The following is a 15,785-nucleotide window of genomic DNA, read 5'->3' as shown; positions in this document are numbered from 1 at the left end:
GCCTGTTCTCTGTATTCAGAGATTTATCTCAGAGTGCCTTCACATTGGAAGCTTTTCGTCACTTTCCTCTTTATCCAGCATTGCAATTAAAATATGTCATTTCTAAATACTTTGGCCTGTAAGGCATTGTTCAGTTACACTACTAGTAACTAGGCATATTTGTTAGAATTACTTGATAAGGCTCTAGAATTGTTGCAGAAGTAAAGATCCTTTCCCCTTAATTTGCTGTTTGACTTGTTTTTGTATTATTGTTAGTAACATAATTTTGAATTCTAGGAAAGAAAAATCTGTAAGTAACGACTTTCCTGTAAAAGAATGATAGTAATATCCACCATTCACTGAGAGCTAATCTGCTCAGTTTATATTTATTTAATCCTCACAACCCTAATGAGCTAGAGATTATTCTTTTTCCCCATTATATATTTGAGAGAATTGAGGCTTGGAGTTACTTGCCCAGAGTCACAGAGCTTAGTAAATTGCAGATCCAAGATTCAAACACTGGCAGTTCAGGTTGAATCAAATGATCTCTAAGGTCATTCTGGTTTTAATTTTCAGTGGTTTTAAGTAAAAATCTTTTGACTAGCGAGTGGTGTAACTAGATGAAGATTACCTGGGGTTAATTTTCAAGCAACATCATGTCCTGAGGTAGCTCTGGGAGTGTTGAGAGGAGAGGTCCTCTGCTCAGTGAGCAGCAGTCAGTCCACCGAAGATGGCATTTTAGGATGGCGATCTTAGCCAGTGCCATTGTGTAGATGTGCAGTGAAGCATTAAATCCCACATCATTTTATCTACTTGGTTTTAGAGAAGAAATCTAGACATAGTCAATCAGAAGTGGAAAGACACCCTAGAAACCATCCTGTTCTGTGCCTTCTTTACCTTTCAGGGCACACACTAGATGACTCCACCGGGTAACTAACTAGTGGTTGCAGACAGCTACAATTCTAGATTACCTAATTTTAGTCCAGTGCTCTGTCAAACAATACACCACCTTCCTTGATAGACTTTTAATATTTAACTAAAAGTCTGGCCTATTTAGGAAGATTGTGCCTATTACTTTTAGGAAGATTGTGTCTAAAACTTTGGTTTACTTTGAGTCTGCCTTCCTTGTGTTGTCTACGCAAGTAAGATCCTGGAGTCTTTTTTAATGCAATGCTGCCACTCTCTGGTTATTGGCTAGTACTGCATTTGTAAAGTCTAATATTAGGAGTCATAAATCTAGGTAAAAATAAACTAGAGAAGCAGTTTATTTGTGTGTAATCAATAAGTGTGCCCAGGTCAGAAGATAGCATAGGTATTGTACCTCAGAAGGCCACCATAATTGTTGGCTTGGTTCTGAAAAACGGATACTGTATAATTGCAAGTTAGTGTATCTAAAAGGTATTTCTGTTGCCCTGCAGGTCTTCAGATATCTTAAATGTGTTGCAGAAATACATAGAGGTGAAGATTTTGAAACCTGGTTGTTGTGAGTGCTAGTAGGTCTGAATTCCTATGTGCTCTTATGAGGTGATTCATTACTGTCAGCTCTGAAACTGGCGTTAGTGGCTCAGTGACAAGAGAACACTGTCATCCCTTGTAAGCAGTCATGTTCTGGTAAAGAAACAAATACTACAATTCTTAGCAGTGTTCCTAAAATTTTTCTGTGAACTCTTGGTTACAATATCCTACTAACAAAGGAAATAATATTTCTTTGAGCTCTTACTCAGTTCCAGATGCCTTTTTTTTTTTTTTGAGACAGAGCCTCAAACTGCCCCCCTGGGTAGAGTGCTGTGGCACAGGTCACAGCAACCTCCAACTCCTGGGCTCAAGCGAGTCTCCTGCCTCAGCCTCCCAAGTAGCTGGGACCACAGGCACCCGCCACAATGCTCGGCTATTTTTGGGTTGAAGCCGTCATTGTTTGGCGGCCTGGGCTGGATTCGAACCCACCACCTTAGGTGTATGTGGCTGGCGCCTTAGCCACTTGAGCTGCAGGCACCAAGCCTCCAGATGCTTTTAAAAACAATGCTGTAAGTAGTTCTTTTAGGCAGGTATCAGTATTTCCATTTCACAGAAAAAAAGACTTGGAGAATCTTGACAACATGCCTGTAGTCACGTACCTGGGAAGTAGTGGAGCTGGGATCTGCGTGGTGACGGCTTTCTTGTTTTCTTCCCCGTGGTCATGTTCTCTGCTCGCAGTACTGGAGCCAGGTTTTATTCTTACCATTCTGGCTTTGCTTTCCTTACAAAACAAAACAAAATTATAAACAACAACAACACAGTGGTTTTCAACTGGGGATAATTTTGTTCCCACAGAAGACATGTAGCAATGTTCAGAGACATTTTTGGTTGATAACATCTGGAGGATGGCATTGCTGACATTTAGTAGTTAGGAGTCAGGGATGATGTTAAATATGTAACAGCACACTGGACAGGCCTCCACGGCAAAGAATTATCTGCCCCAGACGTCAGAAGTGCTGAGATTGAAAAGTCCGCAGTGTAATTTACTTAATGGAGCTTATCCCTGGGCCCTGTGAAGTGGGCACTGCCCCTCCCCCGGTTTATATTTTTCTCTCTGTGATGAGCAAGTCTCATCCTGGTCCTGCTTCTTGGCCCTGGCTAGGGAGGAAAATGTAGGCTTTTAGGGAAGGAAAAATAATTTTCCCTCTATCCTTTTAAGTTCTTGGCAAAATAGTGCTTATACCAAAGAGGCGTATTTTGGGGTAGCTCATTTTGGTCTTCTATACTTTCTGGTTGTTTTCCCCTATGCTGTGGCTTTTTATGTCACTGCCTGTATATTTGGTCAGCATCACAGTTGGAAGACCTCAGTTGTCTTATAAGTTCTCTAAAGGCCAGAAATTTAGGATTCAGATTCTTACAGTCTGGACCCTGAGTGTCTAATTGTGTTGTGTGTAGATGGACCACGTGGCTCTAGATGTGTCTTTTTCTTTCTTGGGTCTCCTGCTTTGCATAGAAAGAATCCACTTAGTTCTCTACTGTTTCCTCCCCTGCATCTGATGTTACCTCCTCCATAATCCTCTGCTGAAAGAAATTACTCCCTTCTCCAAGCTCCTATATAAAACATTTATTCTGTTCATTTAGTGTACTTGTTTTATTTATTTTTCCCATCTGCCATGTAAAGAGTGTGGAAAAATTTTTTGTCATTAAAGTTTTCAATGTAAATGTACAAAATGAATAAAAAGGGAGCCCATCATGTAGGATTATTTCTATATACAGCCTGTTTCATTAAGAAAGGCGATGGTGCCCTATTATTGTAGGCATGTCTGTTTGACACAGTTAATTGCAAAGTAAGAATCTTGGTTTTATTTTTTATACTGACTTTGTAATAGCCCTTGCTCACATTTGAGTTCTATTGAGACTTGTGGGAGTTTTCTTTTTTTCTGATTCTTTAAATGGCTTAAACATTGTAGCTACTTTTTTTTTTTTTTTGAGGTGGGGGGAATCGCAGACTATATAGTATTTATGACCACTCATTAAATCAGAAAACATCTTCCTTCATTAATCAGGGCTCTTTTGACAATTTAGGATTTAACCATCTCCTTTATGAGTATGAGACATTTCTTAAATTTTAACTCACATTCAATTCTGAGCGACAGGCATGTTCTGAGAATGAGAAGGTAGGGGCTGCTGAACGAGTGACATAGCTTCATCCTAGACACGTCCATTTCGGCCTCACTGTGTTGGAAAGTCTTTCATGAGACATGGGACCCTTTAGTGCACTCCCTGTTGAGATCTTTCATGACTAGGCACACAGAGATGATCTGTCTCAAGCTGTAGCCCTCTGACTTTTGAATGAAAGTGCAAAATTTGATCTTTTTTCTTTAAACAAACTGGGAACAAAGTTAACTATTAGGGATAACATGGTTAGTGTCCTATAAGCTTTTACAGGACCATGATCATCTCAGAAATCTTCATTATTCATGAATAATTAAGTATAAGCCATTCTACTGTCAGGAGATCTGAGAATAAGTAAGATGGGATCCCTGATGTTTAGACTCAAAGTTTCATTACCACCTCATTACCACTCATACTTTGTTTGGCATATGGTAATAACTATGGCAAAAAAGCAGAGGGAGACTCTAATTCAGTTTGGGTGATGGGTAGTTCTTGGAGAGGAGATGACTTTGCCATGCCTTGCTGGGTAGTTTTTCAAGCTTATTGTCCTCAGTGAATCTTGACAGTCTGCTAACACTGACATAAATATTTACCAAAACAATTAAGGATTAAGTTAAAAAGATGTATTCATAAGTACTCTGTAGTTAATGCTAAACAAAAATGTAACATTTAATGAATTAAACTGGGAAAAATATACAGAATTAAGATTGGTTTCCTGCAATAAGCTTAGTTTGATCAAACTTTTTCTTAGTTTCTGAAATAAGCTGCTCTGAGGGGTAAGGGGGAAAGGATGCTATGATTGAGATTTTCTAAATAAATAGAATTTGACATTATAACTCACTTATGTGTTACTATGGTCCTGATGGTAATTATGTGTCTCCCAGTCTACCTGTCCACCTGTTTACAGGGGTGTTTTGGTCATGGGTATGATATACACTTGTGGGTACCTGAAATCCTGTTCCTAATGCTGTTAGATTTTCCTTTTCAGAGTAAGAGGGACCATCTACTCATGAACGTCAAATGGTACTACCGCCAATCTGAAGTTCCAGATTCTGTGTATCAACATTTGGTTCAGGATCGACATAACGAAAATGGTAAATATGTCCTTCTAGTTTGATTCTTTTATCTCTTAACTTTCGCCAAGCGTCTTTTTAAGAACATTCATTAATGTGCTTGACCACTACGGCACATTTTCTCTGAAAAAACTTTTTATAAATAAGAACATTACTGGAATAACACCCCCCACCCCACTCTATCTCCCAGTTTTTCCATTACTTTTGTTTTTTAAGCTTGGGATAGAGATAGGTCTTCTTTGGAAATAAAAGTAATTTTCTGTCTTTAAATGCCTTTTTCTCATCTAGTGATAAACAAAGAATATTGTGAAATCCCTACAGGATTGTATTTTCTTCACTCTGTGCTCAGGGTTGTGAACCTCGGTTTTTAAAGCAAAGCTTTCTGCCTTATGTCTGGGAGTTCAGCTTGATCCCTTACTTTCAGAACAGTAGGAAGGTATTTCCAGACAACTTATTTTTTTCTCCCTCTGGCATTATAGTTTCTGCCCAGTAACTTTATTGGCTCATGAGATATGTACATAATTTGTGTATTACATTTATACAAATGTATAAATAGCTTTTAAAAAATTGATAGGTGGCGGGCCTCATGGTAGGTGATTTTGTCACCCATTAATCATGTGACACAGATTTGTCACTTGCTTGTTTTAGGTAAGGAAGTTGAAGTTGAGAGGTACTAAGGGAGTTTCAGAGGCTGTGCTTGCGACTTCTACGTGGGGGTCCTGGGGCCGGGGCTAAACTCTGTGGCCCTGATGCCTGTTTGTTTCCCAGTCTTCTGATAGGTTTTGAGTCAACAAATCAGTAATCACAAATAATTTTAAAGTGCAGCACCTTTATCTCATAATAATAATAATTTAAAGGATGATTAAAAAAAATACTGGATTTTTTCTTTCTTAAAACTATAGAAACTTCTGTTAAAGCAGTTGAAGTATGTATGGATCCTGGTCAAACATAGTAACATGGTTATTCTTTTGACCTGAAACAGTGTGTGATTTCACACCATTTGGCAATATTTAGCAATAAAAAATAAGATGGATAGGATCACTTAATACTTTTAATAGTTGATGAGTTGTTAGGATTTAGTTATTTCTGCTCTTTCCTTTTTATTCTTAACATACTCTAACAAATTGTAGGAACTTAATAAAGGGTATAAAACATAGCCAACAAGATACTTTATTAATTCACAAAAACTATATACTTTGCGCTTGTTATTCTTGCTATATTATTACTCTGCTCTGTTTTGCATATCTTGGCCTGGTTATTTTTTGTGCTTTCTCTACACCTGAAAGAAGTTTTGCAACAGATCTACTTGTTTTGGGAAACTCAATTTTAATGTCCTCTTACTTAATTAATTTTTTTGACAGACTCTGGAAGAGAACTTGTCATTACAGACCCAGTTATCAAGAACCGAGAGCTCTTCATTTCGGATTATGTTGACACTTACCATGCTGCTGCCCTTAGGTGAGTGCTAGAGGCGTGGGCTTTCATCTGAAGAGGTCATTGAATATGGCAACTAAAAAGGCAGATCTTTCCTGATCCCTTCTGGTAATCATTATATTGATCAGACTACTTGCATGGTCTCAATCAGCTACTGCATTCCAGTGTCAACTCTGTGTTACTAAGGTTCCAAGACTTGTCTGTATCTTCATTAATCTGGCCCTCCTTCTCTCTGTATCTTGTTGTAATTTAACTTTTTATGCTCTCTCTATATTATTTTTATTTCCTTGAGTGTTATTATGCTGGTCTTTACTATTGTTTGTGAATGAGAGTTTCAGTTAAAACAAGTAAATACGTGAGATCTATAACTGGTTACTTAATGTATTTTGACATAACTGCTTAAAATGAGTATGTTGTTAATGCCATTAGATTAGTAGAGTCATTTTTATCTCATTTTAGAATTTTTAGAAGAACAAGTTATCCCAGGTAACTCCAGCTGGACATGGATAAATCGATTCCAGCTAGGTTTACAATCACATGTTTTCTGGAGATTCGTTGTACAAGTCACTGACCTTTCACTGGCCCCTCTATACAGAAGGGTATGTGACTAACACCTTTGTTAATGGGGACTTTTTCTCTGATAGTATTTTCTTTAAAGTGACAATGAAAAGTGGTAGCTGTTTAAAAAAACTTTTATCTTAAATTTCATTAACTTCCAATACAGCATCCTTTTTGTAACTTAACAATTGGATCTTTCCAAAGACATTGGGTGACAAGTGGTCACTTTCTTACTGAATGGGTGGGCCTAGGAGGTATTCTTTAAATACTAGCAGACTTAGTGGCATCGCGTCCTCACTGTTGCTTAGTAAGGCCACCTCGCTGCCAGCAGCATTATTCTCGCCCTGGAAGAAGCTGTGGGTTGCCTGTCAGATCACCTCTGATAGAACAGAATGGAGTGACAGTGTCCCAGGAATCTCTGTATCTTTTCTCTTGACCAGAGCTAGATTACTTGAACTTAAAAATATTTGGTGTATGTTTGGTGAGGGAGGGGGAGACGATTAAGCTTTAACTTTTTTCTTCCAATTTTTCTTTTCATGGTTTATCCACAGAAAGATTTTTTTTTCTCTGTAGATATAAACCAGTACTACTAAAAATAAATTCAGTTTTGAGAGCATACAAAATAGTCTATAGGCACATAAAAGGGGATCAAATGAAAGTAATGAAAAAAAAAACCTCAAGGAGAACAAAAGAGAAGAAAGAAAAAGACTGATAATGTTAGTGCTTAGCACCATTCTTGTAAAAGATCAAAGGGCTCAGTTATGTGGATTCACCCTGCTCACGGTAACTCCGAGGGGCTCTTGTCATCCCATTCACTCAGGAGGAAACTGATGTATAACTTTTCTTTCAAGCTGGTGTTAAAGTTGGGTTATAAAAGAGGGGAGAGAGCTTTGTCCTTTAGCCATCACGAATCAAAAGGAAAACAAAATTCCTTTGTCGCTCTTTCTCTGTAAATTGTGTGATTGACCTCTCTCTCTATGCTGCCTGCACAGTTGTGGAAGGACGAGTTGGGGCCCAGCACTGCCGCAGCACTGCCATTGTGGGTGCCTGCCCTGGGCCGCCACCCAGCCCTACCTTACAAGCTAAGTTTCTGGAACTGTATATTTTCTTTATTTCATTAAACTCATTAATAACTACCGTATAGTACACTTAGCATCTTGAGCAGAGTATTTTTTACTTTTCTTTATTCCCAGGTAAGCATTTTAGCTGGCTTTGTGTTATAATAGACTAAAATTAGAAGGCCTCAGTTTGAATCCTGGACCTGTCTGATGGCTTAATGACCAGTATTAGGTTTATTGACCTTTGAGCTCTCCCTTGACAAATGTATTCAAAATCACATGGCTAAGTGACACACACACACACATATATTCTGGTCAATGTCCAGTTGGATGAAGTAGGTGAAAGCCCCTCACAGAGCTTCTCACACTCAGACTCAGTAGCATAGTACTTTGCTCATCAACTCTAAACTGCATTCTTGGAAGTATGAAAGGAGGAACAGAAAAAAAAAGAAATTAAATGTAATCTTGTGCTGAATTATTGATCCAGTTATCCAGCACCCATTTACTATATATTGCTCTGTAAAATGCACTCCTATGTATAATGCAAACCCACATTTTGGCCCAAACTTTCAAGGAAATGCCCCTGGAGAAAGTGGCTTCCTCTCAGCCAGGAGAGACACATCTAGGGAGGGCTAACGCTCCCCCAGTAAATGTGCAGATTACACTGTCCTCCTGCAGCCGCCTGCTCTGTGAAGGCTGCCCCTTCTCTCTCTCTGTCCTGGGAGCCCTTCCCTCCCTGCCACTGTGGGGGCCACTGCTGAGATGGCCAAACATTGGCTGGCGAGGTGGGAGTTTCTGAGGCTACTTGGCCTGCAGGCAGCCTGGCAAGTCCCTGGGTCCCATGTGGGGCTCTTAGTCCCTTCTGTGTGTCTGGGCCTTTGCTCTCACCAGTCCCACCACTGCCAACTCCCCTGATTGCAGTGCTTGGTGGAAACCACTGTGGCCCATTCCCACCGGATCTCAGATCCTCCTGGAATCCTCTGTGAAAGCACCAGGAGTTCACCCACTCCTGAGCCATAGCACCCTTGTGTAGTGCGCATCCTTAGTTTTCCCTCAAAACTTTGGACCAAAAACGTGTACATTATACATAGAAAATGTGGTGTTTTATTTTTCTGTGTCCTGTTATATGGGTTAATCTGGATATTCAGATACTTTGGTATAAGGAGAAGAGTTAGCTCAGGAGGCCATCTGGGGATATTCCAAGAATGAGCAGATAAACTGTAGCTTGCAGTTTGTTTGCTGTTACCCTTTTCTTCTGAGGATAGTGTAATATTGATGATCCAGGATCTGGATTGATTTGTGATTGACTGAGAACATGTGAGCAGAGAACCATTCTCAGGTTTCCTGTGCACTGGCATCAGTGCATTGAGTATGGATGGCAAACATAGGAGATCATACAGTCTCACAGGCCTCCGGGCTGGTTTCCTACTCTGATTATCTGCTTCCTGTGTTAAGCTGTCACTTGGGGGAAGACATTCTAAGATGAGTCAGGTTACAAGCTACCATTTTACCTAGGGATTCATATTATAGGAAGATTTTTTTTTTTTAATTGAGCCAGAGTCTTACTTTGTCACCCTCGGTAGAGTGCTGTGATGTCATAACTCACAGCAACCTCAAACTGTTGGGCTTAAGCAATTGTCTTGTCTCAGCCTTCCAAGGAGTTGGGACTACCAGCACCTGCCACAATGCCCAGCTATTTTTTGTTGTTGTTGTTGTTTGTTTTTTTAGCAGGCCCGGGCTAGGTTTGAACCCACCGGCCCCAGTGCATGTGGCTGGCAGCCTAACCACTGAGCTATAGACACTAAGCCTGTAGGAAGATGTTTTAAGATGAATTTTCTGGAAGACTAGGACCAAAAAACCCTAAACCGGCTCTTTGGGGTTTTTTATCTCCTTCTTTTCATCCTCAATTAATTTATTTCTTTACTTTATTATGGGCAGCTAGGATATGTTTATGGATTGAGATAGATAAACTATGTCCGTAGACAATTTCACAACCAATTTTTCAGCATGTAAAAATTTTTTTTATCTGCCCAGGGTGACAGAGTGAGACTTAATCTCAAAAAAATAATAATAGTAATAAATAAATGATCCCTTTAGCTACTCCAAGTTCCCTAAGGAGTTTCATGGTGTCTCGGAGCTCTTAGTTTTGCAGCTTAAGATTCATTTTCTGGTTTTAATCCACAGTGTTTTTATATGTGAAATGAGTTTGACCTACAGCACTTTGTTTGGTCTGTGCATGCTCGGTACTTCCTTAGGCACCATAATGTGTAATTTCCTGTGTTTATTCGCTCATCACTTAATGCCTTATTGATCTACTAGTAGATAAAGGGCTCTGTGTGTATATTAGGTGGCGGGAATACCTGGTAAGATACTCTCTGCCCTCGAATACTTCATAGTCTTTAAAACAAAAATTTTTTTTGTTTGTTTTTGTTTTTTAGAGACAGGGTCTCACTCTGTCACCTGGGCTAAAGTATAGTAGCACGATAATAGCTCACTGAAACCTCGAACTCAAGAGCTCAAGGGCTCTTTCTGCCTCAGCCTCTGAAATAGCTAGTGTGTGTCACCATGCCTGGATAATGTTTTAATTTTTTCAAGAGATGGGGTCTCACTGTATTGCCCAGGCTGTCTTGAACTCCTAGGCTCAAGTAGTCCTCATGCCTCAGCCTCCTAAAGTACAGGCATAAGTCACTGTACCCAGCCTAAGAGTTTTTTAGGCACACAGAAAAGTTACAAGTGCTGAGTTTTCATATATTCTTCGTCCGCCTCTTAGAAAGGCCACATCTTCCATAACTACAATATAGTTGTCAGAGCAAGGAAATTAACATTGATACTATAGCATTGAACTAGAGTCCTATGAGGGATCCCACCTTGCATTGGTTTTAGTCTCCTTCCTGCGTTCTATAATGGCTACCCAGTCTTCTCTTGCCTGTTATGACCTTGATCCTTTAAAGAATATTGATTAATTACTTAGTCAGATGTCCCTCAGTTTGGCTTTGCTGAAGTGTATTTTTGGCAAGAAGGCTGCAGAGATTATGTATGTCTGAGTGCGTCTCATCAGGGGCTTCGTAAGGCTGACGTGGCTGCTTACCGGGGACGCTGGCCTTTACCACTTGCTTGATGTGGTTTCTGCCAAGCTTCCTAACTGTGAAGCAGCTTTCCCTGTAGTTAATTAACTTGGGGCGATACTTTGAGACTGTGCAAATCATTTCCCTCCCTAAACTTTGGCCTAATGGTTTTAGCATCTGTAAGTGGTTTTCCTCTGCCACGGTTGTTATCCTGCTGGCTGCTAGGGATTTTCTGTTGTTCCTCTTTTCTTCTACATTTATTAATTGGAATTCTACTACAGGAAAGAGCTCTCCCTTCTTCTACATCAGTCTCTTTAATCAGATATTTATATCAGCATGGACTTAGGGACATTTATTTTCTCTTGCTGTATATTTAATACAGTCGTGATTGGTTTTGTTGCTCAAATTGTTCCAGCTTTGGTCATTACGAGCTGCTTCAAACTGCCCCTGTGTTTTCTTTCAGCAAGCTTCCGTCTTTTCTTGAATACTTCATTATTTTCTGACTCCACAAGATGTTCTTAGACTCATTTTATATTTTCCCCACTAGCACTACAATTAGCCATTCTCCAAATTTCATGGTCCCTGTTAGGGGATGATAGTGTTTAGAAACCGTAATCTGGACGCTAGGCCTGTTTATTACTGCTGGGAGCCCCTGCTCCCAGGCCCTGTCCCCACACAGAGGTGGGCGCCTGTGTGTGTTCACTAACCGCCGCGTGCAGCCCCTGCCCTGAGCCATGACGGGACACCGATGCTTTGGATTCCAGTCCAGCTCTACGAGATTTGTTCTTCCCCTTTCCTTTGTTTGTAACTTCCATCTTTAACAGCGAGAAACCCAGGTCTTACTACTTCAAATTACTGCAGAATCTCTGTAAGTTGACAACGTGAGGGACTGTAACAAACTGGCCAACATATAGAGGTCGCCAGCTTGAGGAACTAGGTCTGTTGTACTGGCACATACATGTGGTACGTGCCCAGGCCGTGAAGATTAGGTCAACTTGAGGTAGTTAACTAGGGAGGTTCTACTGTATTTACTTGTTTATTTTTATTAATAATTCTCAAATGTGCATAACTTTTAGAATTTGTAATCCATATTCCTGTGAGGAAACACATTTATTGACTTAACTATTTTTTTTATTTGTTTGTTTGTTTTGAGACAGAATTTTACTTTGTTGCCCTCAGCAGAGTACTGTGAGGTCACAGCTCACAGCAACCTCAAACCCTTGGGCTCAAGCTACCCTCTTGCCTCAGCCTCCCAAGTAGCAGGGACTGCAGGGTGCCCACCACAGCACTCGGCTGTTTTTAGAGATGGGGTCTTGCTCTTGCTCAGGCTGCTTTCGAACTCCTGAGCTCAGATGATTTACACACCTCAGCCTCCTAGAGTGCTGGGATTCCAGGTGTGAGCCACCACACCCGGCCCTGTTGACTTAATTTGTGTCTTTTGCATTGTAGTATTCAAGCACCAGACTATTTTTCAATGTTACTTGGGTCAGCCCTATTTTTTTCATAGTTCTTTAAGTGTATTTGTTCATTTATAATACATTTACTTTCATAGTTGGTGTTTACATCCTTTTCTTTTTTTTTTGAGACAGAGTCTCTCTCTATCACCCTCAGTAGAATGCCGTGGCGTCACAGCTCAAAGTAACCTCAAACTCTTGGGCTTAAGCGATTCCATTGCCTCAGCCTCCCAAGTAGCTGGGACTACAGGTGCCCGCCACAATGCCCAGCTATTTTTTGTTGCAGTTGTCATTGTTGTTTAGCTGGCCTGGGCTGGGTTCGAACCCGCCAGCCTCGGTGTATGTGGCTGGCGCTGTAACCACTGTGCTACGGGTGCTGCGCCTTTACCTCCTAGTTTTAGTTCCTCCTAGCTGGTGTGTTTTGGTATGTAGCTGTTGCCGTGGTTGTGAGGTCAGAGCTGTAAGAAGACAGGTTCTCTCCAGCCCGGCCTCCTCGCTCCCAGGCCTACTTCTTTCCCTTTCTCTCCTGTCTACCTGCTGTGTGTAACTGGTCATTTTATTTTCTGGTCTGTCCTTCCAGCATTTTCTTTCTACAGATGAGCAAACGCGTGTCTGTTGTCCTATAGCCCCGTGTTTCTTACACTGGTGGGTGGGAACACTGTAAAGACTCCTTCGTGCTCTGCTTTCTTCTCCTGACAGTATGTTGTGGGACTGCTCCCATCAGTCCCTTGGAGGTGCTTCTCGTTCTCTTTTCCTGCATTACTGGGTGTTGGGTGAGCCGTTTATCCAGCTGATCTCGTGTACGGGCAGTTAGATTGTTTCTAGGATTTTGCAGTTATAAGCAAGGCTGCCGTGAATATCTGTGTGCATACGTATATTCTTTATTGTTGGGCATATGACTTTTCAGGGTGGATTTATAGTGGTGGGATTGCGGAGTTGAAAGGTTTGTGTATATATGTGGTCTGTTAGGTATTTCCAATTTCCCTGTAGAAGAAATGCACCAATTTGTATTCCTTCCAATAATGTGTGAGACTGCCTGTTTTTCTAATGGAATGTTTCATCTTTTTTCCCCCTAATTTTGCCAGTATAGTAGGTGAGAAATGATATTTCAGTGTTACTTTTAGCTAACACTGAGGGAGTTTGAACATTTTTTTCATGTTTGAAGGATTTTGTTTTTTTTTTTTTTTGTCTTTTTGTGAATTATCTTTTCTGTTGGGCCTTTGTCATTTTTGTCTTTCACTTTTTTTTTTTTTAAAGAGACAGAGTCTCACTTTATGCCATTGGTAGAGTGCTGTGCCGTCACAGCTCACAGCAACCTCCAACTCCTGGGCTTAGGCGATTCTCTTGCCTCAGTCTCCCAAGTAGCTGGGACCATAGGCACCTGCCACAATGCCCAGCTATTTTTTGTTGCAGTTCGGCTGGGACCTGGTTTGAACCCGCCACCCTCCGTATAGGGGGCTGGTGCCGTACCCACTGGGCCACAGGCACCTCCCCTCGTCCTTCACTTTTAAAAAGTTATTTGTGTGGGCTGGGTACAGTAGCTCATATCTGTAATCCTAGCACTCTGGGAGGCTAAGGCAGGTGGATTACTTGAGCTCATGAGTTCAAGACCAGCCTGAACAAGAGTGAGACCCAGTCTCTAAAATATAGTCAGATGTTGTAGCAGCTGCCTATAGTCCCAGCTATACAGGAGACTAAGGCAAGAGAATCACAGGAGCCTAAGAGTTTGAGTTTGCTATGAGCTATGATGATGCCATGGCACTCTACCCAGGGCTACAGAGTCTCACTCTGTCCTTTTTAGAGGAAAGATCTTGCTTTGTTGCCCAGGCTAGAGTACAGTGGCTATTCATAGGCGTGATCATAGCACACTGCAGCTTTAGGCTCAAGCAGTCATCCCACCTCAGCTTCCCCAGTAGCTGGGACTACAGGCACATGCCAACACACCCAGCTTTAAAGAATTAAAAAAAAAAAATGACAGTTAAAATACTGTTTATCAGAATCTTTGGTGTGCATTTAGAGTAGTGAACAGAGGAAAATTATTTGCATTAAATGCATCAATAAAAATGAAAAAATTAAATTCCTAGCTCAAATTTGAAAAAGAACAACAAATGAATCAAAAGAACATTATGATTCTGTGCTGAACGTATACAGAGGAACTTAAAGTAATTTTATTTAAAAAGTGGGAGGCAAAGAGACCTAAGTGGAAAGATTTCTACATCCTGCTGGAACTGGTACAATGTCAGTCTCCTCGGACGGTGATTACGTTACTCTGCATGTTGTCGTGCCTAGAGCAACAACTGAGGGAGCTACACAGGTGGTGCACTCGGGAACACTGCTAGGGACGAGTCCAGATGGAATTCTAAAAGGAGAAAGACAAGAAACTCATAGGAAGACAAGAGAAACAGAAGAAACAGAGAAAACAAATTTAAAAAAAAAAAAAAAACCTGTGCCTGTCATTAATCAGATGGCTTGCAGTAGACAGGATAGTGAATCTCTCCAGATCTTTTTAGTTTTATATTCAGGTAAGAGTAGTAACCATAATTGTGAGCATACATGCCACTGTAAGCCTCTTTGCATGCTGGTGTACTTCCTCTTGAATTGTGTGTGGGGGGGCGGTTTGCATATGCCCAGATGTAAAACGACATCCCCAGTTAGTAGTAGGTTGAAGGAGTGAACGTCTGGACCACGCTTTCCATTTAGAATGTCTCCTTGCATCAGATGGATTTTCTTCTCTCTCCTTCATCCCTTTAAATAGCCTCCTCCACTGGCCAGACGACTCCACAGGGGTGCAATACCCAGGATGTATAATTCTCTGTGACTCTACACCAAAGAATTCCTGAAATGAGTCTTTTCCTACAAAACTTCTTTACTAATGAATGAAAGGACCTAAGATGTGGGGCTTTCCTGCCTCGATTCATGCTTCTGTTAGCGGTGAAGCACTGCTTTAGAAACAGGGTATGAAGGACCTTTCAACACTCAGAAACCAGGCAGTCAGTGAAGTGTGTGTGCTGGTGGTTTTCTCTTCTCATCTCTTCCACTGACAAATAATGTCCTGTTTTTGAGCAAGAGTGTGGTGAGAAGGGAGCTTTGGTAAATAATATTGGCTACTTAAAATGATTCCTGTATATACACATTTTATTTGTTTGTTTGGAGATAATTTTCTCAGTTGCTTGGGCTGTAGTGTAGTGAGTGGCATTATCAGAGCTCACAGCAACTTCAAACTCTAGGGCTCACTGATCCTCTTGCTTCAGCCTCTTGAGTAGCTGGGACTACAGAAATATGGCACCATGCCTGGCTCATATACACACATTTTTAAATGTAAGCACTATAGAATATAAATGTCTTAAAATAATAACTAAGAAAATGCCATAGAGGCTATGTTAACCAGTTTGATGAAAATATTTCAAATTGTATATAAAACCAGCACATTATACCCCATGACTGCACTGATGTACACAGCTGTGATTTAATAAAAAGAAAAATTGATAGAAAAAAAAAAGAGATGATATGAAAATTTTTTTTTTTTTTTTTTTT

General features: G+C 40.6%; 1 protein-coding gene across 2 annotated transcripts in view; it reads left to right on the top strand.

The window, feature by feature from the left end:
• The window catches only part of RERE (arginine-glutamic acid dipeptide repeats), a 433,205-nt gene that overhangs the window by 252,442 nt on the left and 164,978 nt on the right, over positions 1-15,785 (top strand). For both annotated transcript variants that reach the window (XM_023515253.1, XM_003793246.2), the window contains exons 5-6: positions 4,598-4,703; positions 6,044-6,140. In XM_023515253.1, coding sequence (XP_023371021.1) covers positions 4,598-4,703; positions 6,044-6,140 — 203 coding nt within the window. The remainder of the gene's footprint in view (positions 1-4,597; positions 4,704-6,043; positions 6,141-15,785) is intronic.

This window comes from Otolemur garnettii, unplaced genomic scaffold (genome assembly GCF_000181295.1).
Source record: "Otolemur garnettii isolate 467f Iridium unplaced genomic scaffold, OtoGar3 scaffold00067, whole genome shotgun sequence".
Taxonomy (NCBI): Eukaryota; Metazoa; Chordata; class Mammalia; order Primates; family Galagidae; genus Otolemur; species Otolemur garnettii.
The sequence above is the reverse complement of the archived record's forward strand: the minus strand, read 5'-3'. Positions and strand labels throughout refer to the sequence as shown.